This window comes from Meriones unguiculatus, chromosome 15 (genome assembly GCF_030254825.1).
Source record: "Meriones unguiculatus strain TT.TT164.6M chromosome 15, Bangor_MerUng_6.1, whole genome shotgun sequence".
Taxonomy (NCBI): Eukaryota; Metazoa; Chordata; class Mammalia; order Rodentia; family Muridae; genus Meriones; species Meriones unguiculatus.
In genome coordinates, this window is record NC_083362.1 from 23,142,634 (window position 1) to 23,170,485 (window position 27,852).

Consider the following 27,852-nt stretch of genomic DNA (forward strand, 5'->3'; position numbering starts at 1 on the left):
GTGCTTCATGCAGAAACATGTAATAAACTTATATTTCTATATGAACTGTTAAATTAAGCTTCCTACTAACACAACATGGAAATATAAATGAATACTGCTTGCTACTTGCTGAAATAAACATTTACTCCATAACACTTCTTAAAGACTCCCCTCACTAACACAAACAACTATATCCCCAGTTTAAGTATTCTAACAAAAATGAGTAAATAACAACAACAACCTTGTTTTAGAGGCAGTGCTGGTTTTGGTTTGTTTGTCTGTGTAGTTTTTAATTTAAATATTCTTTGGGAAATGCCTAGAACACAGAAACAAAATTTTGAGTAAGTCAGTCAAGAATCCAATGACCAGTGGCAGAAATACCATTCTTTGTTGGTTGTAAAACAATAGCAGGACTGGAGAGATGGCTCAGTAGTTAAGAGCCATGCTCTTCCAGAAGTCCTGTTCCATTCCCAGCATCTACGTGGTAGGTCACAACTGCAGGCCCAAGGGATGTGGTGCCCTCCTCTGGTGTGCAGACATACCTGCAGACAAAACACAAATATACATAAAGTATATAAGTTAATCTTAAAAACAAAGAAAAAACCCCCACTGGTTTCTTTACTACTTTACTACTTTTCAAATGAATTACTCCACACTGGGAGCAGAACTCATCCTGAGGATAATAGGGGAAAAGGGATGTGTATCACCTTGATTCCCTCCCCCAAACACTATGAATTAGTAACTGCTCTGCCTCCCCCACCTCCAACACACACACCCCTTATGGAATTCAGCTGGGTCTTTAATGCTGCCTAGGGGAGAAGAGTGCATGTCCTGCACACAACTGTAAGTTTATAGCCCAAATCCAGGTTTTCATATTCACTGGAGAAAGAAATCGTAGATGAACAGACAAAGTACATGTTAGGAAGTCTTCCCTAATCACATGGCATTGGATCAAAGCCAGGGAGTGATATGTTGAGAACATCTTGTGCAACAACATAAAATATTGAAGCCGAAGTATACTTGGTTATTTCCTATGTTTATAGAATAGTCAAGGAGGTTGGAGCAGAAAAATAGAGAAAACGATGCCAGAGATATAAGGTGCATTCAGAAGACTGAGGGGTAAAATTATTTTTTTAAACTGCACTTGAGAAAGCAGGTGAGGAAGAAGAGGCGGGTTAGACAGTGACGAATTTTGTCATAATAGTATCAGAATAATTAGCCCTCAATAGAATATAAGGCTAAGTGATGCTTTCATTTATTTTTTCTCTAATTCTATTTCAATATATCAGAGACAGAACCAATTAATGCTTAAAAAAAGTATGAACTTGGGAGTCAAAAAAGTAAGGTTGGATTATTTTCCTTTAAAATTGTATTTGAACTCTTGGGCCCTCAATTTCTTTATATGTAAACTGTATCTGTCATATTCCATGTAAGGGATACATATATGTTGATACATTAAAACTATCTGTATTCTAAATTCTAGACATACTCCATAGCAATTATAATGTTTGAGTAGAACTCAGATATTCTTACGGTATTTCTAAAAAATTTCATATTAATTATTTTTTAAGGTTTATCAAGCAGTTCTAACAAGTAGCCAGATTTACTCATGTACTACGAAAAAAAAAAAAAAGAAAAGAAAAATGAAGGAGAGCAAAACAGTAGAAGCACACAGGAAGCAAAACACACGTTCACCGTTTTCATGACTGTACACTGTTACCATAGGAAAACATTATCTCCTATAATAAAAAGGATATAAACTTATAAAGTAGAATTTCTACAAGTGCTTGGCTTATCTCAAATAACATAAATAGTCCACAAAATTTACCAATTTCCAAGATTTCTTCCCTTTATCATTCATTTGACCTTGGTCATCTACAGTCATATTATTTAACAAACCAGGTTATATATATATAAAAAAAAAACCTCAAGAAAATAAAATTTTACTAAATGTTTTTATATTCTAAAGACTTTTTAATGCAGGGCTTCCTAAAATGTTGCTCAATGATGAATGCATAATTCATCATGTTAACAATTGCCTGAGCCATTCAGATGGCTTTAAGGCCCTACTCAGATAACTTGAGTAACACTATCTTCAGTTTTCCCTATGATACATTATCATTTTTGATGTATGTCTTAAGGTGAAAACCAGTTAGGAAGCAATTACTACTTTGCAAATGAATGATCTCACAAACATCTTTGGATAGTAGAAGTTTTCCTCATTTTAAACATATTTGAAGTATATAAACGTATATTATTTCAATAGTACTGAACACATGAGGCTCAGGTATTACAATAATTTAAACTATATTAAATCAATCAGTCAATAATCACATAACCACTAAAAAAAATTGCAAAGCCAGGTCTGTTTAAACAAAAGTTCACAAATACAAACAAACAGACAAAAAGCCAACAAAATATAATAAACAAAAAAATCCCATAATGTCACAGTTCTTTATAACATTATTATAAATGTTTAATAAAATTCTCAGAAAATATGGAGTAATTGGAGGCTTTTTCTGTGATGTGTTATACCGTCTCTCACAAAATGAAATTTAATGAGATTTGAAGAGATCTAGAACATTCACAATGGTTAATTCATTTGAAATCCCACAACTTGCACTGACTATGGTCACAGCATTACCCAATACTCAACAATTTGATGAATTTTCAGTCATGAACTTAAAGTGACATTAACTGTCTAGTCTGATATATGGATTATTCAAATATCAGAATTGAATTTTTTTTTTTTAGTTTTAAGATTCATTTTGTAGCAATGGTCCCCAAATACACAAATTGCATCATAATAGTAAACACATTACTAGTATCATAAAAAGTTTTGAGCCCCAATCCTTAGGTTAGAGAATCTATATTTTAACAAACAGAGAGACAGCTAGGTTTGAGATGTGTGCAAAAAATAATGACTTAACCCTGGTTTACAAATTTGAAATGTGTTCCAGGTTACTAGTTTCCACACATGACAAGCAGGAACCAGGAAACTTAAATTAACATCTATCAGAAACACCTGGTGCACTCAACTATAAAGCTGAAAAGTCTAGGGTTAAAAGCAATATTTTGTCTTCCTAACCCTCCAAGGTGATGCTGACATTGCTTGGAGTCACACTTTGAGCACTTTTCCACTCTAACAAAACTAACTCCCCCCAACCTCACCCCCGAAAAACTGCCTCAGCTGTCTTTATGTTACTGACCAGCTCTGGGCACCAGATGAAATGGGGTTATAAAACTCACATAGTTGTGAAGATTAAGTGAGAATGAAGGTGACCACAACAACTAGAGTACAATAAGGACCCAGTAAACAGCAGCCACCTCTATAACTGGCTAATATGGTAATAGATGTTTCTGACTTTAACTGGCAAAAACCAAACATAAGCAACTCAGTTTAGAATGTACCTTCTGGCAAAGGTTGCCAGCTCAGCTCCTCTTCTGCATTGTTTGCTGAGACCTTGTTACTGTGCTACAGTCTCACTCTGCTCCTCCAGACTCGACTACCTAACTGCCCTGGATAAACAGTCCTCTCTTACAAGTTTATGATACTGGCTAGAGCTGCCTCTTCCTTAGAAACAACACACTGCATGAGGCATCAATTCTGCTCCCTTGCAGAAACCTCCCAAGCTATCCTTCCTATGGGTTCCACTAAAGTCCAGCCATGGAAGTAGTAAATTTCCACTCCCTCTTCCTCCACCCCCCCAAAAATCAAAGGAAATTGGAGCTCCAATAACTGCTGTTCAACCAGAACACAAATACATAACCAGCTTTCCTGAGATTCCCCAAAGCACTTTCCAGTGGAAACACTGCTCTAAATGGTACCTAATTTCCAAGAAGCTAGTCAAAAAGTGTTAAATACCGGCTTCTTCAGGCTAGGAAAGGAATTTATTATTATTATTATTATTATTATTATTATTATTATTATACAAACCAAGTCTGTTCCAAATTCCATACAATTCTGGCATTGACTGATTCCCCTCGCTCTTCAAAAGGTATTTTTCTGCTGAGTTGGCTCGTCTGCCTGGAATTTACCTTTCTGCTGAGTCAGCTTTTTGGTGAGGAATTCACTGCCATTTTGGAGGAAGTTCCTATTCTTTTTGAATTTAACAACTGGAAGATTTCAAAGAATGCTTTTTAGACTAATGTCATGCATCTACCAAATCCCAAACACATAACTTACTCTTTCCCTATCCTTTGTGATCCACAGAGACCTCTTTCTAACTATCTATTTCTATGAGAGCTCAGGGTTTTGTTTTGAATTATCAAACATTTCAAATTTTCAGAAAGACTAAATGAACCACTCATATGTGTAGTATTAGATTCAATATCCTATCAATTGCTCAATTTAATGCCCTCGTAATTACTCCACAAATCACATTGATATAAAACTTAGGAAGATTTGATTTTCCATGAGCCTTCTACTCATCAGTTTTATGACTTGCTTTTTCAGAAAAATTGTCTATGAAACAGAAAACACATTTTAGGTTCTGAAATATTTAATCCTCCATCTCATACAAAAGTTGCAGGGGTCATGATTGTCATTTGTAAGGCACAAAAAAAGCACATTCTGTGCTTTCTTAAATGGATAAATACTTTTAACTTCTGAAAATGTTAATGAAGAAACCGGAATAACAAGAACAATTGGCAGGACAATAAAATACAGATGTTAGATTCAGATCTAGTTTCTGGTAAAGATTCAAAGGTTTATCCACAGCAAAATGTTACTTGGGTAAGTTACACGACCTCACTAACTTTCCATTTTCCGGCTTAAAAAATATAATAATCTAACAACCTTCGTGGGACTTTTGAAAGACTGAATGAATATATATGTGCAAAACCTTTAGCACGATTACCCATTAATAGCAGCTATCAGTATGTTACCGCTCTAAAGCCTTATAGTTCAGTTAGAAAAACTGTAACTGAGAGAGAGAGAAAAAAAAAAACAAAACCCTGTCCTAGTGTAAGCTAGGGCGATGAAGCAGAAGTCAGCCATGCTTCTTACTTATCCAGGACGCTGAAAACAAGACGACCATTACCACAAAACTCCAAGAACGGTACCTCTTAGTACGCCGTCAGGGCCTCGAGAATGAGATCCAAAGGTCATTACCTACAGGGGAGGACGCAACGCTGTCTTATCAATAACGTGTGGGTGCGGCATTGACCTGCAACCTCGTATCTTCCTAAGCAAAGCCGCCGCACACAGCGCTTTTGTTCTTTGAAAGTGGGTGTGGAAAGCAAAGACTGGCAGAGTGATGAAGACTAAAGAACGAACCAGGCACCTCTCCCCACAGCAGAACCCAAACAACGCAGCACACCTCTGTGGAAGGAGATTCAGATGGAAGTAGAACCTGGGCAGCTGCACTAAAATTCCTGGCTTTTCAAAACCTAGAAATGAAAAAAAAGGAAGCGACGCGGGAAGTGGAAGAGACAGCAAGCCTGGAAAGGACCCGCGGGTTGTACTGTCACTCCTCCAAGACCACGTTGTCATCCGCTAGTGTTCGTGCCTCTTGCAAGAGCACGTGTTTAGGGTCCGCAGAGTAGAGCAGAGACAAAGCAAACACCGAGAGGCGGCCGTGAGCCTTAGGGTCTGGCTCCGGTGCGCCACCGACCTCCCGCTCCTCACCTGCCGCGGGCTGCAGTCACCACGCGATCTGAGGGAGATGGTTGAGCCCATCCAGGTTTCGGTTCCACCCCTTTAATTGCGGGGATAAGGGTGAGATGTTCCGGCAGAGGAGGCTCTCGGAGGCGTGGACTGAGTCTTCCCTCTTCAACAGCAGTGGAACGGCTGGCACAGCTACACCTCCGGAGTCTCCGACACGCCTCTGCCCCGCCTGCTCCCCACCAGTCTCACTCGGAAACTGCCCCGGCCGGAACAGTTTCCGGCGGACCAACGATCCGCCCAAGCTTTCCGGTTCCACAGCCCCTACCAGCAATCCGACCTCAGTAGTTCCGCTTCCGGCGGCACCAGATAAGTCGCGAGAGGAGTGTTAAAACCTGCGGTTTGCATTTAGGACCACTTCGGTGAGTGGTCATTCTAGTGTGCTCTGTCGTACGCTTTTAGATTATTATTTTTTAACGGAGACGTAACATTACAGCAACTTTAAAAACGGTCCCCTTCGTCTGCTCAGAGAAAGGGTTTGGCTGGGTGGAGGTTTCGCGCAGGCGCCGTCGTAGCGGGAGGGCTGTGAGCATTAAAGCCACGCGGAAGCTGGCTGCATAGAGGGAGGACTCTGTAATTGAGTTGTCAACGGTCACTTGCCTTTGCAAGGATTACCTGGGCCTGGCGGTCAGGAGTCAGTTAACCAGCTGTGAAGATGCTGACGGAATGCTCCCGTGCTGGCAGCTGCGAATGCTAGACTGCATCCAAAACCCGAGGGTGGCGCTTGTCTGACGCTAGAAATGTCTCACCCTGGATCTTAGTAACCACTCAGTGTGAAAACCTACACCAAAGTAAAGAAATGAGGTCGGGGAGGCTGGGGCACGGGGTGGGGAGTCTCTTAACACCAGGCTTTAAAGGGAAAATACACTTTTTAAAATCTCACTGAATTCTCCCTTCTTGGAGAATTCGAACCTCGGTAGAGAATTTTCAAAATGGACATGAATTTGTCCTGGGAGGCTTTATTTGTATGCATATGGAAGTAAAGGGATTTCTTCTGAAACGAATTTATACACAAGGGAGGCAGTATATGGCCTGGAGTCAATTCCCAGCTTTTTTTCCAGTTAATATAAAATGTACTGGTTCAGTTTTCAGAGATTTAGGCAGAATAATTCCAAAGTCAGAATTCTAGACCCAAATTACTGTGTTTATTAAAATATTACAAGTTTTATGTTTTTTTTGACTTGAAATACAAAATTTCTGTAACCTTTCATTGACTTTAACGGTAGCTTTGTGGCTGGTAGGCAAGATTAAAAAAGTCCTTAGTTAGAGAGATATTTAATCACTTTAATTTTATTGGGTACACAAAAAATATTGAAGAAGTTAAGCCATAAGTATCGGTAAAATATTTGTTCTGTTTGACGTTGTGCAAGGAACAGAGAGTAAAAATCTTAACCAAATAACCTCAAGACCTCACAACACTAGAAGTTGTGATGAGCCACCATCAATAGCTTTTCTAATTCTTAAACTAAGTTGTGAAGACATTGTGATTAGCCATCTTTAATACATTTTCTAGTTCCTAAATTTCTTGAAAACATTTTTAAAGTCCTAAAATAGTCTTTACAATTGTAATGTTTTTCTGTTTTATGCAGTTACTGTTTCTCTTTTTCATGTCTCTATCCTCACAAGCAGCAGTTGATGAACTACATTAAACAGTAATATAAGTCATTATAAAGTATATACAAGTGAGAGACTGAGGCAGGAGGATCACCATGAATGTGAAGCCAACCCCATCTACCTAATTCCAGAACAGCCTTGGCTACAGATACCCAAAAAAAGAAACAGAAAAAAAAAAGCAAGTAATACCTCTCATCAGGTCTTCTGGATTTTACTATCAGAAGTAAAGCATAAATATTGTTCTAAAATATTAATAAAATATTTAAAAATATCTTCTGATAGATTCTGAGTAAGAAGGTTCTATTATTTTAAACCACTTGAGTGAAAATATATAAATAAAACAATGATTATATATAATTTTACCATTGCAAAAGACTTTTAAAAACTCATTTATCTTTTTGTTTTTAGAAAAGAGGGGACAATTATTGCAGCTTTTTCCCAAGCATAGTCTTTAAGACCTAGGTCTGAAATTGTTACTGTCAGCCTTCCAAACATCCCATAATTCTTTATATGTTCTCACCAACACTGTGGAGCTTCTTTGGTAACACTTAGTACTAACAGGTTTTCGTTGTGTATGTTTGTATACTCATATCGTTTTATGGCTATACTTTGACATTTCTCCATTATCTAATGATGTTGAGAAATGTTTCTCAGGTTCTTATTAATGCTATCTCCTTCATGGATTCTTGGTTCAGATCTCATACCCATGATTAAAGTTAGGTTGTTGGCTTTCTTGTTAAGCTTTGAGAGTTCTTCATCAATTCTTTGTCTTAATACTATATTTCCTCAACTGCATTTTTCTTAGCAGTGTCTTTTAAAAACCTTTTAATCTTTTTTTTTCCAGAAATGTTGCTTTATACTTAATCCTTAGTCTAACTTAAGCTCACAGCATTTTATTTTATGTTTTTCTCTTCCCCTAAGTATGGGTCTGTGTCTCATTGTAAGCTAATTTTTACATGTATTGTGTGATGTGAATTAAACTTCATCTGTTTTATATATATGGGTCTTTAATTGTTCCAGCATTTCTTGAAAACTATCATTTATTTGGTACTCTTGTTGAAAATAATTTTTCCATATCTTAGTGACTGTTTCTAAGCATTGTTCTGTCTGATGAACAATTGTCATTTTTCCAGTCCCACAGACTTAAAATCAGCTGATATGAATTTTTTTACATACATAATTTTTCAAAGTCATTTTAATTCTTCTAAATCTTTTGATTTCACATATCTAGATTTACTGGTTTTTACAAAAGATGGGGTAAAATGGAAATAAATTATTTCTTTTTGAACTATCTATAAAAGTCTATCTAGAAGATTAAAAAAAAAAAAACTAAATCATTCCCATCCTAACAAAGAATAAAACTAGATAATTGCATTAACTTGCCAATTCTCAAGTTGGATTGCACTGAATCTGTAGGTCAATTTGAGGGGAATTAAAATGTTAATGAAGTTACTAATTTTCACTTTTGCTTTCTTTATTTGTGTTAAATATTGTCCCTACCTTCCAAAGCACTTCATGCCTTCAGTCATATGTTTTCCTTTCTCTGTTTCCAATGGCCTGGAGAAGCCCTGTTGTTAGAATTGGCCTTTTGGGATAATACCCTTCATGAAAGCCAAATCTCTGTTTTCTTGAACTAGAAGATAATATAAGCAAATAAAAGGGATACAAATAGGAAAGGAAGAGGTCAAAGTATTATTTGCAAATCAGAAAACTCTTAGAATTGTTTAAAATTGAGCCAGTGACAGGATAAAAAGTTAACAGAAAAATCTGGAGCCTTTCTGTACATGATTAACAAACATCCTGAGGAAGCAAACAAGGACAGGTTATTATTCACAGTTGTCTAAATCATAACATAACCTCGGAGTAAACAAGAGCTCTGTAACACAAACTTGAAAGTAAGGCCTGGTGTGGTTGTGCCTTTAATTCCATTGCAGAGGCAGGTAGATGTCTGAGTTCAAGGCTAGCCTGGTCTATATAGGGAGTTCCAGACCCAGGCAGTATTACACGATGAGACCTTGCCTCAAACACAATACAAATAAACAAAAATGACAACCCTGGAAGAAGAATCCTGTGCTATGCTCTTGGATTACAAGAATCTGTATTATGAAATGACTGTTTTACCAAAAGGACTGTAATCTCTTTTTTTTTTTATTTTATTTTTCTTATTAGTTACATTTTGTTTACTCTGTGTCCCAGCTGTATCCCGCTCTCTCATTCCCTCCCCAATCCCACACTCCCTCCCTGGTCTCCTCCCTGCCCCTTTCCAAGTCTACTGATAGGGGAGGTTGACCCTGTTTTATCAGGTATCTTCAGGGCTGGCTGCAAAGTCCTCTTCTGTGGCCTAACAGGACTGCTCCTTCCCTGGGAGGGTGGAGAGGTCAAAGAGCCTGCCCTTGAGATCCTGTAACCAAGGACCATCTATGGATATAACCTAGAACTTCTGCTTGGATGTGGCCTGTGGTAGCTCAGTAACCAAGTAGTTTTCCAAAGTAAGGGGAACAAGGACTGTAATCTCAATGCCATTATTCATAATACTTTAAAAAAAATCAAAAGTCATTTGGAAACAAAGAAGTCCTCAATGTGACCAAATAAATCCTGATCAAAAATTTAGAAGGGTGGGCGGTATCTCTGTATTTGATTTCTAGTTACATTACAGAACCATAGTCACAAAACCAACTTGGCACTGGCATGTTCCAGATTTGAACCTATACAGCTATAGTGAAATGATTTTTCACAGATATGCCAAAAGTTGTAGTAAGAAAGACAGCCTCTTTCTCAAATGGGGCATAGAAAACTGGAAATCTACCTGTACAAAAACTTAGATCCTTATCTCTCACCTTGTATAAAGTTAATTCCAAATGCCTCGATGACTTTAACATAAGACCTGAAACTCTGAAACTGCTAGAGGGAAAAGCAGGGGAAATACATCAAGATGTAGGAACTTGTGGATAGGACTCAAGTTACTTGGGGCATAAGGCCAACAATCAAAAATGACACTGGAAAATGAATGTCACCTGGACAGGATCTAGAATTACCTAGGAGACAAATATCTCAGAATGCCTTTCTGGGAGACTGACTAGATAAAATTAATTGAGGTGGGAAGACCTCTTATAACTTCAAGCGCTAATATTCCTAGGGCTCAGCTTTCAGGGGAATGCAGTGTACCCAGCTGCCTCACCTCTGCTGACTGACTTTCCTGTCGGGGTGAAGTACTTCCTTAGGTGCTTTGCCAGGTAGTTTGGAGCAAAAGTGACCGAGTAACTAGTACAGGTATGTCACAAAATTGAAAAGCTTCTGTACAGCAAAGGATACAGTTGAGTGAAAAGAGAAAAATTGTTACCAGGTATACATCTGGTAGAGGATTACTACCTAGAATTTGGAGAGAAATCAAAATACTAAAGAAAAAAAATGAAGAATCTAATTTTTTAAATGGGTAAAGGACTGCAGAAAATTCTCAAAAGAGAAATACAAATGGCTAAAACTTTTTTTTTAATTGCTTAATTTCTTTATCCACTAGGTAAATGCAAATTAAAGCAAAGTTGAAATTCCATCTCAGACCAGTAAGAGTAACTGTCATTAAAAAAATCAAAGGACAACAAAACAGGCTGAAGATGTGAGAAAAGGGAACTCTTAAGTCTTGGTGGGGGTATAAACTGGTACAACACTATGGAAGTAAGCTTGGGTGCTTCTCTCAAAATTAAAAATAAAATGTCCATGTGATCCAATTAAACAATTTCTGAGCATATACCAAAGCTCTCTATATCTTTTCACAGAGACATTTGCATATCTTTGCCTACTACTGTTCTACTCACAATAACAAGGAAATTGAATCAGTGCAGATGTCCATCATAGAATGTGTTTGTCATGAAAGTGTAGAACATACATACTATAGACTTTTATCCAGCCATAAAAAGAAATGAGATTACAAACTTTTCAAAACAAAAAGGAATGGAACTGTGAAATATTATCCTAAGTTGGCTCAGGCTGAAAAAGAGTTATCACATGTTCTCCCATGTTCAGACTTTTTCTTCTTAGCTCTAATTTTTAAGACTTAGTGTGTTAATTTAGAAATGGTTAGGTGTAGAGGACAGGAAAGGGAAAGGGTCCATGACAGGATGGAAAGAAGGTTCTAAGGGAGAGTAATGGAGACCAGATGAAAACTTGTGACATGAAAGTAGAAAAGAGAATACAGAGAGTGGAAAGGTATGAAGAATGTGGAGGTTAGAAAGAGGGGGAGGTGAGAGGGATGGCCAGCAGGAACTAAGTATGAATGAAAAATAACAATGGAAACTACTGCTTTGTAAGCTGCTTTAAATAATAATGTTTTAAATTGTAGTAAAGTATTGTATTGTCCTGGACTAATAGGTGGTTCTTCAGTGACAGGATCTTAAGAGGGATGACCAGAGGATGAGAAGATCAAGAAGATAGGAGAGCCAGGATCAAGGGATCTTACCAACGCTGATAGCTTATGCCAAGCAAGTTTATTAAAATGTACAGCATCTTAAGAACAGGTTTGGGGGGAAGAAGGGACAGTGTCAGTGGAAAGCCATCACACACTGATACAAAGTCAGCAGGAATGTAACCAAGGGCAAAGGGAGCAACAAGTATCTCAGGAGCATCACAAATTGAGCATACAGTGGCCTTGGCTCTCTTAAACATCACTCCTTTCAGTAGAAAGAGTTGGGTTCTCCATATCTAACTCTTGGGGAGTTACAGCTCCCCAAGGCCCTGCCTTCACGCATATTCCAGGTTTTAGAGAAGGAGCTGTATTCCTTCATATATCAGGACCTCAAGGAAAAGCTTTAATGTCCTGACCCCATGCTCTCACTGGCTCCGTCAAGCATGTTTCTGATTTACAGAAGGATATAAAACGGTACCATTAGATGACAATTTCTACCACCCATAGCCTTAGTCCTGGGAACTACCATTCTAATTTCTATTTCTCTGAATATGGCAATATTTACCTTTTTATAAAATTTTATTTGGCATAATGTCCTCAGGATTCATCCATGTTCTTGCATGTGTTAGAATTAGCTCTTTTTAAAGGCAGAATAATATTTCATTGTGTGTATATATCCAATTTTTTTTTTTTTGTCATTAGGCACTTGGGTCCGTTTTACTTTTAAACTACTATGAATAATGCAGCTTGAGCCTAGCTTTCAAAATAATCTCTAACTCCATATAATGTAAATTTCATGGGAATCAGGAGCATATGCATTTTATTTTTATTATATATATTTTGTTTATTACATTTTTTAATCTTTATTGTGTCTCCAAATTTGTGCCTAGCATATGCCAGATAATTGTGTGTGTGTCTGTGTCTATCTGTGTCTCTGTCTTTCTGTCTGTGTGTAGGTGCACTGTGCATGTGCACAGTTGGAGTTTAAAAACAAGGCCATATATATCCTAGTCAAGCATTGTACCTCTGAGCTGTGATGGTTTGCTGCTTTTAAAGATGCTTTAGAAACCATAATAGCTACATTTGTCATTTGTTTGAAGTATAGCCATCTACTATAAAATGACTAATAGCTCTAGTTGAAAGTGGGTTATGCAAGGTATAGCAATGCATGCCTCTATTTCTAGGACTTAGGGCTAAGAAAGGAGGACTATAAAAGTATCTTTTATTCTCCTGATGTAATTGTTGTCTCAGAGGCTTATTTCCTCCATCTGCTAGCTTGGGCTTTGTCCTGGAAGCTTTTAGCCTCCATACAATCTGATCTAGGCCTAGAATGTTTACAGCCTCTGAGACTTACTGCTGAATAAGGTCACCCTTTCTAACTCTTTCTGAATTCTGGCTAGCTGGTTCAACTCAGCTGACTTGCCTCAAACTCCTCTCCAAGCTGACTGATTCAAACTGGCTTATCTCAGCTTCTGCTGAATTGCTCTGCTTGGCCTCAGACTAACTTTAACAATCTGTTCTAATCTTCTGGTTTATTCTCTGGCTCGTTCTGTCCTTATCTGTGTCTAGCTTGATCTCTCTTCAACCTGTCTCTGTAAAACAGTCCTGGTAAAAACTGCTTCTTTATTCCACAAACTAAACTGCCATGAATTCAGCTCCCCTAAACTGCCTTTCAACTTACTGACTCAACCAAACTGCCTGAACAGAACTCAAAGATCTGCATGCCTCTGTCTCCTCTAAGTGCTGGGATTAAAGGTGTGTATCACCACATCTAGACATATGCTGTTTTTTTGTTTGTTTGTTTGTTTTTGGTTTTGTGTGTGTGTTTTTTACTGGAAACTTGCTCTATCTATAAAAGGCTAGCTTTGAACTCAGAGATCTGCTTGCCATTATCTCCTGGGATTAAAGGCATGTCTATGTCTATATTCCAGCAGAATCACACAGATCTATAAGGTCTTTGGATGTGATCTCTTACCAGAGCAGCTATGTTCTGAATTAAAGTTCTTCTGCAGAGGACTACAAGTCTCAAGGTAAACCTGAGTGAGCTTCATCAAGACCGTCTCCAAAAAAGGTGAATTAAAACTCACTGTTTGATGATAATAACTTATAACTGCATTAACCTGTTTGTAGGTTCTGATACGACTATCTTAGCATTACAGAACCTGTATATTATAGTGGCCCCCAGTTTGATGAAGGCAATTTCTCAGTTGAAGCTCCCTCTTCCCTGGTACCTCAAGCTAACAACCAAGATTAGTTATCACAATGCCTAGATATGTTAATGGGCAGGCCCATATTTTCTTTAGAATTTTGAAATTGGTATCAGAGTTCCAGCAGAGAATACATTCTTGGGATTTTGAAGGAACTGTAGTGATACTTCTATTTTCAGAGTCGTGGAGAGAGAGACCAACTGCCAATGCCTTATGTTGGACAATTTCTATTGAAAACTACAAATACAACCTCCCAGGGTCAGTCTCTTAGAGCAAGGCAGCCAGGAAAGAAGGACCAAAAATTAACCTGGATGATTAAGTTGCTAGCCAGCTAGATAACTACAGTAGTGTCACTCTTGCCACCAAAAATGTGGGGGAAAAATGTTTTCTTTTACTTTGAAAATATCCCCATATTAATGATAGTCCATAATGGAAAGGGATATTGTTTTATTTATTTGACACTTTTGTTAAAGGAGAGCTAGGTTTATGTGTAGCTCAGAGCTAATAGAGTCTGGTTGCTAAACCATTCTCGTTTATCATGTAAACAGTTATAAAAAAATCAGATGTGATTTGAGTAGAGGTTTATTTTTATTTTTTATTTTTTGCTTTGTAGTAATCTTTAATATATTTAAAAGAAATGTAAGCATATGTTTCCATCCTTAAATACTACATAAAATCAACCTTTGTGAATAACATTTCTTTTGACGGCAGTAAGAGACTCCAAGCAAACTTCTGAACTGTACTCACACATTTCCTTCTTTTTCCTAGTATTACAGAAGAAATCTAGCATTTCTTATATCACATGAAGTGTAGGACTGTAATGGCCCAGGGTTATGGAGGAAGTGTCAAGGAGAGCTTCAACCCAGATACCTCAGATGAGGACAGCAGAAGTTGGCTCCCTCCCACCTCCCAACCTGGCGCCATAAAGTCCGCTGCCCCACCATCAACCCTAGTAAGAATTTATTACCTTGACAGTTATCAAGCTTCACTCCTTGCTTGACCTTATAAGGTGCCCACACACACACTCCCCAGCCTCTGAGTATGCAGATGAAGTATCTTCCAACACCATTGTCCCGGCCAGATGTACAGAATCACACAAACCTTGCCCTAGAGACCCTGGCCACCTCCCCAGGGACATATATACATCCCCCAATAACTAACCAGTTCTTGGAAGCTGTTCCTGAGTGTGTGTTCTTTGCCCTTGCACACGGATCAAGATCCTGCATTGCATCCACCTGCCCCAGCCAGGCTTTGCCCCTCCAGTCCAGCTCAGTGCACAGGGCCTGGATATCCCTGGGGGAGAACAGAGCACAGGACAAAAATGGAGGAGGAAAGATAATTTGTCATGGTGGATCTCAAAATTAGCATTCAGATGTTTTAGTGTATAGATATCACTCTGTCTCTGTTCTGCACTGCAATTATCTCCCTCACAGATAATATTCTGGGAATGCTCAATTCATGCATAAGCATAAATGTGACAGAAGCCTGAACCAAAATAGGAACAGAATTAGCTTGTCATTCAAGTAACATCTTTAAATAATCTTACCTAGGTTCAAGATGGTTCGTAGTGGGAAAAATGGCGACCTTCATCTTAAACAGATTGCATACTATAAGCGAACAGGGGAATACCATCCAACTACACTGTCAAGTGAGAGAAGTGGCATAAGACGAGCAGCAAAGAAATTTGTCTTCAAAGGTAAAATTAATGTCTGAATCTTTAGTTATAGATTCTTTTTCACATGTGTTTGTAGACCCCTTGGAAATTTATTACTTGGTTATTGCTAAAACATTATCAGTTAAATTGAAGATCATACTCAAAAGTAACATAAAAGTCACAGTAAAGCCAGCTGAAGGCTGGTAAGCATGAAAAAGGCATATTAAGGAAATGAGAGATGTTCAGTAGCTAAGAGCATAGACTGATGGAGCTGAGTTTCATTTTCACTGCCCCTGGTGGGCAGCTCACAGCCATGTCTAACTCCAGTTCCAAGGGGATCTGGGCCTCTAGTCTTAGTGTATATAGCACTCCACTGCACATAGTCAAACACATACACATAATTTCAAATAAAAAATAAGTCTAAGTCTAAAAAAGAAAAGAAAATGACCTATTAACTTGTAGATCAAATAAAATTAGGAGAGGAGGGAGGGGAAGCTGTGATCAGGGTGTAAAGTAAACTAATAATAAAAAGAAATACTGTGAAAGTTACATAAATTAATTTCTCTTGCTTTTGTTACCTAATGGTTCTTACATGATGTACCTTTAGCTATTGATGCCACAGTGATAAAGAAATTATGTGATTCTTTGTATGAAAATGTTAACTCGGTCAACATTTAGAGGATGGAAGACTAACTATCCATAACTGAGCTTATCCACATACCTGCTTCTCTCCCCACACTGTACTGCTAATTATTCTCAGGATTGCATTTGTTTTCTTGCCTTTACACTGCATCAATACATTAAATATTTGAAAGGCAGTAGGGCAATTATGAAGGCTTTGACAGCTTTTCCTCCTTTCCTCCTCCTTCAAATGGGAAAGCAAACGTCATGAGATAAGCAAAAGGCATAGTCAACAGATAAATAAATTAATGTTAGTGTGAGTTTTTCTTAGAGATAAAGCTTTCTCTAAATCAGGTCAGTAATAAGATCATAAATTCTAAGGTCGTCAATAAATGTCTCTTCATATGTCCCTATACCAATTCCTGTCAGTAACTCCTATTCTTAACAATAGGCAGACCCCTTACACTAAAGTAGAGGTTCATTCATTCATTCATTCATGTCAAAAAGGTTTATTGAATTTCTGTGGTGTGCCAGTTACATTCTAGGCCTTAGAGATATACTGAGTGAAATATAGGATTCTGCTTTCCAGTTGCCTGCCTTCTAATTGAAGAGCTAAGCTTATTCCTCGATTTAGTATCTTAACGATGTATTCTGAAGTCTGCATAGCTACCCCATATGAACTGGAGAAACAATGGTTCTCCCTTTTTCCTGCTTGCTTCTTCGCTTAGGTATCTTCAGAGGAAAAGAGAACTGAGAATTGTGTTCCTCCTCACTATGCCATCCTCACCTTTACTCAAATCAGAACAAGGAAAGGAATGGTGTTTTTACACACACACACACACACACACACACACACACACACACACACACAGTTATAATGAGTTTTTCAGAAAAGTTTGTACCTAAGTCATTTTTGGCTTCCACAAGTGTTTTTCTACTTTGAGTGCTCCCATAGAAAGGTCATTTCAGATTCTCATAGTTATCACAGGCTGTGGTGAGCAAGCTTACCCTATTACGGTTGACACCTACATGGTTATAGCACGCATCAGTTCTTCTGGATCTTAAGTATGCATGGGAATAGTGTTGAAAGTCAATACTCTGCTTTAAGGAAAGATTTTGTAAAAACATTAAAATCCTTCATGGTTTTAACTTAAGGCTATAATTGTCTTAACACTATAGAGCATTAAAAATTACGTTTTTTTATGTCATTCATTTCAGAAAAAAAGCTGTTTTATGTTGGAAAAGACAGAAAACAAAACCGTTTGGTAGTTGTTTCAGAAGAGGAAAAAAAGAAAGTCCTAAGAGAATGCCATGAAAATGGCACTGGTGTTCATCACGGAATATCCAGAACTCTCACTCTAGTAGAGTCTAGTTACTATTGGACCTCTGTGACCAATGATGTCAAACAGTGGGTATGGCTTCTAAACAATGCTTAGAAAATTTTTATTGTCCTTCTAGTAAATAAAGAGCTCAGTGTTGCTTAAAATGTACTGTATATATCAACCATGGGGTAAGTACATTATGCATTATTTTTGAACTAAGAAAACATTTAAGTTAAAGGTATCTTTATTTTCCTTTGTATTGAGTCATTCTTATATTAAGTATATTCAACATTAAATCAGCAGGACGTAAATCAAACTAAAAAAATGTAATATTTTGGTAGGATATTATTGAGAACTAGCCCATTGAACTCTTTTATATTCTTCCTTTTTTTTTTTTTTTCCCTGAGAAAGGGTTATTACATAACCCGACTGGATTTGATTTACCCTGTTGCCCAGATCTGTGACTATGGCAGCTCTCCAGCTTTCGCACGCTAGGTCAAGGGATTACATAAATGAGGTACCACAAGTAGATATAGAAATGTTTTGTGTCAACTAAAACTAAAATAATTGAAAATTTACTTTAAGATGTGTTGATTTCATGTATGTTTGAATGTAAACCAAAATTCTGTTGCATTTGAATAAGACCCCCATTGAGATTGTCATTTAATCAGAGTAGCAATGAGGAGCTTTCGTGGTGCAGCTGTTTGGACTTATTAGCCACACATTGTTATGACTGATACTTGCTTGATGTTCCAAATAAAAGGCTTCATTTGATGGGCTATTCTCAGGCAGTAAATTTCCTAAAAGAAACAAAGGACCTATTGACCATTTTCAGATCTGCTCTATAAAATTGATTTATATTATAGTGAATATTTTAACATGTATGTGTATTTTCCTTATTGTGTGCCTCTCTGTAGGTATATGCTTGTCAGCATTGCCAAGTAGCAAAAAATACAGTTATCGTAGCACCTCAGCAGCACCTTCCCGTGGTGGGAAGCCCGTGGAGTGTAGTTACTGTTGATCTGATGGGACCTTTCCATACAAGCAACAGAAGTCATGTGTATGCTATAATCATGACAGATTTGTTCACAAAATGGGTTATGATTTTGCCTTTATGTGATGTTTCAGCATCAGAAATTTCTAAAGCTATTATCAATATATTTTTCTTATACGGACCTCCTCAGAAAATAGTAATGGACCAAAGAGATGAGTTCATTGAACAGGTAGGACAAAGTGCTCGCATTTGGGAGCATATTCACTCTTTCATTGTCTGGAACACAGTGCTTTGTGCTTTATAGGGTATTTAATACATTCAAAAAAATTGCTGTAGATATGGAGGTGTATAATGTATTCTACTAGATTTGTTGAACTAGAAATTAGGAAAGCAGAAATTTATTATTAAGTTACCACTAAGTAATTGTAAACCTACAATCTTCTGATATCTTCAAACTAAAATGAGATGATTGAACCAAATAATATTTGTTTGCTTCTAGCTTAAGAACAACCAAAAGTAAAAAAAAAATACAATAAAATGATATTAACAAACGGGAAAGAATTAAACATTTATATCATATTAAAGATATAAAGAATAATTTCATATGTATGTATTTATGTATTTACATAGGTAGCTGTGATAATAGGTATATAAACTAAAGGGCTTCACTAATGCTGCAGATTAATAATAGCATACAAAGTCATAACTTGTCACACATGGCACTGTTAAGTACAGTGGAGCAAAGTGGAAAATAGCATGTACAAGTAGATTTCTCCTCCATTCTTTTCTTTCAGCAGTTAATTAAATTTATGACTATAAAATCTAAATATCACCACGCTGTTCATTATAGAGTAGTCACAGGACAAAATGTCCTTGTAGTCTCCCACAGAAGAATGGATGAGGAGTCATGCTCAGGTGCAGGCAACAGAGATTCTTCTCCCTTTGCTAAAACAAAAATTGAAACAGAAGCTTATTTTGTACTCAGGTAAAAGAAGTGTAAGCTAATATATCTGGGCATAGGGTCTTTTCTGAGACTGACACTCAACCAAGGACCATCTATGGATATAATCTAGAACTTCTGCTCGAATGTGGCCCGTGGCTCGGATGTGGCTCAGTAACCAAGTAGTTTCCCATAGTAAGGGGAACAAGGACTATTTCTAACAGGATCTCAAGGGCAGGCTCTTTGACCTCCCCACCCCCCCAAGGGAGGAGCAGTCCTGTTAGGCCACAGAAGAGGACTTTGCAGCCACCCTGAAGATACCTGATAAAACAGGGTCAACCTCCCCTATCAGTGGACTTGGAAAGGGGCAGGGAGGAGACCAGGGAGGGAGTGTGGGGTTGGGGAGGGAGTGAGAGAGCAGGATACAGCTGGGACACAGAGTTAACAAAATGTAACTAATAAGAAAAATAAAATTAAAAAAAAAAAAAAGAAGTGTAAGCTATACAAGGTTAGCGTGAAAGCTGTGAGCATCAGTGGGGACCTGAGCCCCATACCTTTGTCCTTTTCATCTTTGGAGTGTAACTGACCATCTTCTGCTGACAATGTGGCTGCCAGAGTCCATGTCATAATACTTATATTGCAGTTAACAAGGAGGACAGGGGACAAAGAAAGCTAGTGCTAGCTGAGTGTGAGTAGCAGTTTTAACTTACATCTGTCTGCCATAGCTTTCACATCTGTCTGCCATAGCTTTCACATGACGATGTCTACCTTCTGGGGATCATGTATGTGTGTTTGTTTAGATATTAGCATTTCTTTGATAAACTTTACCTTTACGATTATTCTGAGTTATTTGCATAAAATATTCTTTTCAAGGAGAAACTCATCTGCCAAAAGTTAACTAAATTAAACAACATAACAAAAAAGAAATGCAAGAACATTGAGGCAGTGAGAGAGTTGTTTTCCATGTGAAAGATTTACTACTGCACATGTCCTAAACTCATTCTGACTTCTTTGAAGTCCTCTGTTTAAAAATTATTATTCTAACAGCAATAATAGTTTGCAGTTAAAAATCTATAAAATGCTTATTCCTTGCTAAGATTTGCGTGATTTCTTACAAGCATTACTTTGTATCTGCCCCTAGACAGCTAAGGGTAGGATTTTTCTCAACAATAAGGAAACTGGGTACAAAGGTTTAAAGTGACTGTGTCCCGTGACAGTCTTTCCTTAAAAAAAAAAAAAAGTATACTGAATTAAAAAGTTACTTGACCACAAAGTTAGTTTTGAATCCTGGCCTTCTACCTCTGTGTTGTGCGTACATAGGTGCTTAGACTCCCAAAGCTTAAGCTTGAGTCTTTAAAATGGAGTAAGTAATACACCATAAAATTACCTTGACGTGTGATGACAAAAATGCTAAGAATTTAATGTGTCAACCTGCACTTGGCCAAAATACGTATGTATTTTATCTGAGTGTTTTATCAATGAAAGACAAGACTTGGATTTTTGGAACTTTTTTTAAACCGAAGGAGAAATACGAACTTTAAACAGTTTTGTTTTTCATATTTTTCAGATCAATGTAGAACTGTATAGATTATTTGGTACAAAACATATTATAATTTCTCATGCTTCTGGAAGTGTTAATTCATCTGAAAGTACACCTAGCACTATCAAAACATTTCTGTCCAAACACTGTGCTGACCACCCAAACACCTGGGATGAGCATCTGCCTGCTCTTTCCTTTGCCTTCAATGTGACTCATTCGGTATGTACCTTTTTGTTACGAACCGTTTACTTTTCACTTTCAGGGATATAAAATGATTTTTTTTCTTTTACATGTTTTCTATTTTTCTTAAAAATAGGAGCCTAGTAAAAACACACCATATTTCCAAATGTTCAATCGGAATCCTTGTGTATTGGAGTGTCCTGATGAAGTGGGTAGTGAAAATACAAGTGTGTTTGCTAAAATTGTAGCTGCAGTTAGAGAGGCTGATGCAGTACTGGAGAGCAAGACATCAGCGGACCAGGTGACTGTCTACTAGAAAAGCTCCCTCCGTCAAGCTGAATCAGTGAGGAATTTTCTTTAAGAGTGGTCCAAAATTATGTTCATGCTCAAGTATGTGGACATGGGGGGAGGGCGGTTCTCTGCCAAGTTCTGCCTATCTTAGTAATATCTTGTTTATTACTTTTGTTGTATGTGCATTATGTAGAGTATGTATGAGTTTGCAGGTGCATGTGTGAGCATGTGTGTGGAGGCTAGTAATGGACATCCAATGTCGTCATTACTTTTTGAGCATAGGTCTCTCACTGAAACCGGAGCTCACTAATTCAGCTGTAGCAGCTGACCTGGGAGCACCTGGATGCAGCCCTTTCCACAGGGTTTCCCCCAGTGGCTAGGGTTACAGTGTGTGCCGCTGTGTCCAGTGGGTGCTGGGAATCAGGACTTAGGTCTTCATAGGTTTCTGTCAGCCATTTACCACTGAACATGTTCCCCAAGCCTTAAATAGTCTGCTTATAAGCTATGAAATTCTGAGAGACTGACAGGAAAACCACCAGCTTAAAAAGAATGTGTAGGCCTAGTTTCTAATCTGTTTCCTTTTTAGCAATTGTAGAACTTTGTACTTGGTACTTGTGCTAATCCAAGTAATGAGAATGACTCAGTCTGTTGTATTTTTACCTTCTGTGTAAAGAGAGAGTATTGATACTGACTTTAAAATATTTTTAAAGAACTCTTTAGGGTTCAGTCTTTCATTTCAGTAGCAACTCAGTAAATATCCATTGCTATTATTTTATGTATTTAGATGTAAGGTCTGGCATAATGGTTTTTTTTGCATTTACAGATGGAGAACAACAATTTGGATGAACTAAATAAAACCAAAATTGTTAAAAAGAAACCCAAGCAATTAAATCCATTTCATTTAAAAGTGGGTCATGAAGTTTTAAGACAGAGGAAAAATTGGTGGAAAGATGGCCGTTTCCAGTCTGAATGGGTCGGTCCTTGTGTCATAGACTACATTACAGAAAGTGGATGTGCTGTCCTGAGAGACAATACTGGGACCAGACTCAAAAGACCTATCAAAATGTCCCACCTCAGGCCTTATGTGAGAGAGGCCAGCGAACAAGGTAAGTACCTAGTACTGCTCTGCTGTTTTATTTTCTTTGAAATACAATGTCAAGCAAACTTCCTTCCCTCCTTTGGTTAAACTGCGTCCCTATATAAGTTTCATAAAACTTGATAGAGCTTTAGTTGTCCCTAGTAGTCTGTTTGATTAAAATGTACTTTCACAGACTTATTTAAACCTCTCTGGTAAAAATAGATTTGTTTCGTACAGTATATTATGGTTACCTTTTCCTCTTCTCTAAAGTACTCCCAGAGCCTCCCCAACCTTCCACCCTCCCAAATCCACTTGTTTTCTTTTTTCTCATTAGAAAACAAGTAGGTGTGCTACTATTAGTAGTAGTATTAGTATTGGTATTATATAATATAAAAGCAAAAAAAGCAAGATTTTTGTTTTGACTTCTTTTATACTTTTCATAATTCCTATGAAAAATGCTGAACCTGTTTCAAGAAAAGGAAGATTCCATCTCCAGTTTTGCATAATATCCTATTACTTCCTGCCTCATTTTTATGTGGCAAAATAGCAGCTAGGTTGATTATTGCCCAGCACAAACATATTGTCCAGAATCTAGTTGTGAGATAAATAAGGGAGTTTAAAAACCATGTCTCCTTTTAATGTGGTCATGGGTTGGGATAGGTATGTCTGGAGGATGGGAAATACTCAGAATGCTATCAGACTATAGAATTATAATATTCCATTAAGCTTATAAAGTCCCAAACTATGCCAAAGAGCATCCTGCTATCTAACCTTTTTCTTTCTAGAACTTAAATGACATTTTGTCGTGGTTTTCATATTAAGTCCCCTACTTTTGCAGTATTATTTTATTCTGCTGTATTTGCTCCCTAGAGCTTCTCTGAGTTAGATAAATGAAAGGAAGTTATTTGGTACTTATTTTGTAATTATGCTTTTTCTGTAAAGATCATAATACATTGTACCATTTTCATACATGCATATTATGTACTTATTATATCTCTACATATTATATTCATTCTGTACAATGAATATATGGTAGATTGTAATATATAAACAAAAGAAAGATGATGTATTAATATTGTTTGAGTGCAAGTTACATCAATGATGATGCAATATTTTTAATATAAACAAGTTACTTAATAGATGTAAGAAAATAACAAGCGATAAGTAATGACCTATGTTTGCGCTATTCCTTTCTTGAGATATGAAACCCTTATAGGGCTCTTCAGTATAGCAGTTCTTACCCACTTCTGGTCTGGACCCCAGTGCTTCTATTAAGAGCTCGTGGTACTTTTCTTCCTAATGGCAGAACTAGTTGCTCTAGCTACAAACTTATCTTAGACTGTTCTGACTGCAAACTTGGGTAAATTTTATCCTCCTTGTAAGAGGACATTTTGTGTCTTCTCACTTCAAAGCTGCCTATGGATGCTCACTTCTACAAGCTAAGTAGGGAAAAGAGATTGTATGAGTTCTTTAATTTCACCAAGATTTCCTTTTCATCCCTTTTAATATGTTAACCTTCATTCATTCAACATTTACGTATAAAATATTGCTATGCCAGGCATTTGTTAATATTATTCAGTTTTTCTCTTATCAAAGACATTCAAAAGGAAGTAAAATTATTTTCTTCTGAGTATTTCAGAAACAAGTTGAGAACACAAGTTTCTAAACAGAAGCAATATAGTTCTAGGCTGATGTTTAAATTTTCTGGAAATGTTTCTTTTAATACTATAAGAAAATTGTAGTGTTACTATTGCTATGAACATAGGCATTTGAAGTTGATAGGTGGATTTATTTTAAATTTTCCTATCAGACATGCTACAAACTAGTTCTTTGGTAGTATTTGATCCTTTTTTTCATGTTTCATTGGCAGAAATATACAAACTAAATGTGGTTAACTCTATCTTTTTCCTCAGCATCATGCATTTTACTAAAAATCTTTTAGCTCAGCAGCTGATTTTGAAGAGTCCATGAAGTGAATTTAATGAAAACAGTATCTTTAACCATCAAACATTTTTATTTGACATGAATTTAGCATCCGTTATCCAAAAGGAGTTTAAGTATCCACTTATATTTATCAACCATATTATATTACTCTTGATTCCTTGCCTGTATTAGAGTCACAGTCTAATAGAGATGGACTCACATTGCCAAGTTCCTGTCTTCTCTATCTGGAACATAATACTGTGCTAACACTTTCAGTACTAGGTTAAGAGTATTTGTCATTGCTATTTTAAGCAGGATGTTTGCTATTTTGTCCAACCTGATGCTGAACACATTATGCTACTTAGTTTGATAAGACCTTTTAAAAATATACTGGTGATCCTGTGTAATCATAATCTCTTTTACAAGGGATAAATAATTGTGTTGTTGACCCACTATCCAACACAGTTTGGGTTTTAATTTGTTTGCTTTGTTGATGACAGATTTGGGTCTATCTCACTCACAAGTTTTGTCTCATTCCCCCTTTCATGATTAAAAACACATTTATGAAATAATTTTCATTATGCAAGTTTCATATTGCTGTCATAACAGTCCATAACAGAGTTAGTGTTTCAAGCAACACATATTTATTGCCACAAACTTAGTTACCTTAGTGCTTCTATACAGGTATCATCAGGTTAAAATTAAGGCATTGACAAGTCATATTTCTAGAATATCTAGAAGAGAAGACAGTGGATTTCCTTATTCTTTCTCAAAGGCAGCAATGCCTCAAATGTCTCCATCTTCTGCATTTGAGGACCTTTGTCCTTGGGTCCACCCAAATATTTTAAGATAATCTCCATAATTTTAGGAGCAGATTGTTGGCAGCTTGAACTTCATGACTACCCAGATTTTTTTTTTTTTTTATTTTTTGCCATGTTAAGCAACATAGTCACAGGTTGGGGAGTTAATGGGTAGACAATTTGGGAGACTGTTGTTGTGATATGACAGTTAATGGTTTCATTAATAAGACAAGCATTAGGACACTAAATTCATGAGGTCCAGATTATTAGTAATACAGTTTATGCCTCTACATCCCAAGTGCTGGGATTAAAGATGTATGCTAACATGCTCACCTTAATAAGAGGGCTTTCTAGAAGCTAATATTGATAACTAATTATTATTTATTAACATTAAGTGTGTTTTGTTCTTCACTTGCTATTTCACTTTAACAAGATGTTTACCTTCAATTCTAACATGTGATGTTGCTGTCTTTTCTTTCAGACAGTCTGTATCTATTGCAAGGTTCAATAGTAGCAGATCATGACTACATTGGGTTACCTGATATCCCAGTCGGGGTATACCAGGCAAATATTCTGGTAGAAGATGCAACTATGGGTGTCGCTGATAGTGAGTTACTGGCTTCAAGCAAGGACCATGAACTCTTAGAATATAGAAATTCCAAAATCTCTGCACTGGTAGAAGATCACAATTCTCTTGAGAAACAGACTTTCAGTCTACTGGATTCTTCAAATCAAGTTCTTGAGTACTTAAGTTAGTAAATACTAAAATTAATTTAAATGTTTGCATAGAATGTATATATTCCTAGGCTGTAAGTATTTTATCTATTAAATACGTTGTATAGAAGAGCTATCTTGGTACTATGTTAATAACTAAATTCTTAAGGTTTATTTTAAACCTGCCTAAGGTTGTGATACTTTTGAATACACATAACTTTATGTAACAGAAGTATACAATGCATAAAATTCAGGAATTTCTCAGAGAATAGACAAAATACATTTGCTTCTTAGGAAATGAATTCTACTAGAAGAGTTTTAAACTCTTTTCTAATATTAGTACTGCATTTTCTGTTCTAATATGTTTCAGGAATGTCTCCCCCTTTGAAATAAATTTAAACTATTTATATTTTAGTTAATAAATACTGCATGAACAATAACATGAATGAAATGAAATATTTTTCCTGACATATTGGAAATTTTTAAAATTTGTATTTATGTATTTACTTGTGTGTTTGTGGTGTGTGGTGTGGCTTTGTGAATGCCTATAAAGGCTAGATGAAGGTGTCATATATTTTGATACTGAAGTTACAGGTGGTTGAGACCCAACCAGTGTAAGCAGTGCTAGGATCCAAACTTGGATCTGCTTCAGCAGCAGGACATATTCTGGCTAAAAGACAAGTGACTGTCAGGAAAACAGTTCAGTCTCTGACCTTATATTACAGACCAACGAAATTGTAAATAGAATTTTAGAAAGAAACTGTGAAAAGGAATGGTTATAGTGGCGTTATCCTGCTCTCTGCAGCAGAGCAGAGCTCATGAAGGGAGCCTACTACAGTACCTGGGTGGTAGAAAAGATGATCGTGTCCTTTCTCAGCTCAATGAAAGACACTTTCTTCTAAGTTTCTTTTGGAGATCATCTGACTTGGAATTGGCCTATTTTACATGTCTATTTAAGGTGGCCAATTAGCTTTCAGATTCATTGCTGAGTTGCAGATTCCAAACATCTAAAAATAAAGTTTTTCTTTCCCAAGTAATTTCTCATCAGATTTTTGTTATGTGTGTATGAGTCATATCAGGCTACATTATTCTTTTTGCAAATTATCCCCAAAGTTTAGTGACTTAAAACAATAAAGCTTTATTTCTTGGCCACCCACATGTCCTTCTTGCTCATCAGTGACTGATTGCAGCATCCTCAAAAATGTTGAGTGATGGAGCTTAGTTCCTGAAATGACACTATGCATTGTGGTAAAGGGAAGCAAACATGTTGAACTGAGCCCTGGATCAAAGGGGATTTACCAAGACATTGTGCAAATCAATACAATGGTTAAATGTCATGTATTGTTTGGGGATGTAGAATTCCAGTTTGTTTTGACATTAATTGTTGTGGGGATCAGGAACAGAGGGGAAGGTGCATATGTGGTGACAGAGCACATTTGAAGTCCCAGGAATCAGACTCTGGAGACCAGACTCAAAGGTGCAGATCTAACTTTATTATCTAGTGTAACAGTAGCCTTTAAATGATTGAAAGGCCAATCAGACCATCCCATGCTAGCCTCAAGCACCAGTAATAATCAACCAGGTCGGTGTGACTATAAGGGAGATAAGGGATGGGGGTGGACAAGGTCACCTTACCAGACTTCCTTAAAGAAGGGGGAAGCAGTCACCACCCTAGCCTCGGATCCCTTTTGAGACTTCACTGGTGTGCTAGGAGTCCCTAGTAAATCAACACTGCATAGTGGATCAGAACTTTTGAGGAGTCATAGGAACCACTGATGTTTCACTCACCATTCCCTACAGGCCTCCAAAAGGCTTACCTTGACATTCCCCACAAACAGTGGTAATTTTTACTGTATGAATATATAAAAATCCACTGAATTTTACCATCTGTAGGGGTGTTTCATGCTTGCTTACTGCCTTTACCTCATGTT

At 37.1% G+C, this 27,852-nt stretch overlaps 2 protein-coding genes across 20 annotated transcripts in view; one reads left to right on the plus strand and one right to left on the minus strand.

Annotated features, from left to right (window-relative positions):
• Positions 1–6,395, minus strand: part of Ppip5k2 (diphosphoinositol pentakisphosphate kinase 2) — a 67,891-nt gene extending 61,496 nt beyond the window's left edge. For 4 of the 14 annotated variants that reach the window (XM_060368285.1, XM_060368281.1, XM_060368282.1 and 1 more), the window contains exons 1-2: positions 5,609–5,799; positions 221–295 (exon numbers count right to left, since the gene is read on the minus strand). The gene's annotated coding sequence lies outside the window, so the exon portion shown is untranslated. Of the gene's footprint in view, positions 1–220; positions 296–5,043; positions 5,265–5,608; positions 5,807–6,259 lie in introns of those variants that run through there. The other 10 variants (XM_060368288.1, XM_060368287.1, XM_060368286.1 and 7 more) reach the window with 6 other exon arrangements.
• Positions 5,871–27,073, plus strand: Gin1 (gypsy retrotransposon integrase 1). Of its 6 annotated transcripts, none has more exons than XM_060368291.1 (10): positions 5,881–6,006; positions 13,589–13,728; positions 14,633–14,816; positions 15,415–15,560; positions 17,358–17,551; positions 18,379–18,684; positions 20,963–21,154; positions 21,252–21,416; positions 22,230–22,512; positions 25,689–27,073. In XM_060368291.1, the coding sequence occupies exons 4-10, from the start codon at positions 15,422–15,424 to the stop codon at positions 25,961–25,963; spliced, it is 1,554 nt and encodes a 517-aa protein (XP_060224274.1). In that variant the 5' UTR covers positions 5,881–6,006; positions 13,589–13,728; positions 14,633–14,816; positions 15,415–15,421; the 3' UTR covers positions 25,964–27,073. The 6 variants fall into 6 exon arrangements, with proteins under 6 accessions (XP_021484417.1, XP_060224274.1, XP_021484416.1 ...); XM_021628744.2 differs by lacking the exon at positions 14,633–14,816 and adding an exon at positions 11,624–11,749 and having other exon boundaries at positions 5,922–6,006; XM_021628742.2 differs by lacking the exon at positions 14,633–14,816 and having other exon boundaries at positions 5,871–6,006; positions 13,592–13,728.
• The last annotated feature ends 779 nt before the right edge of the window (positions 27,074–27,852 follow it).

Coding starts and splice junctions, on each gene's coding strand:
- Gin1 (XM_021628742.2), top strand. CDS start 15,422: ATGGTTCGTAGTGGGAAAAATGGCGACCTTCATCTTAAACAGATTGCA. Junction 18,685..20,962: donor GAGATGAGTTCATTGAACAG/GTAGGACAAAGT, acceptor CATATTTTTCAG/ATCAATGTAGAACTGTATAG. Junction 21,155..21,251: donor CCTTCAATGTGACTCATTCG/GTATGTACCTTT, acceptor TCTTAAAAATAG/GAGCCTAGTAAAAACACACC.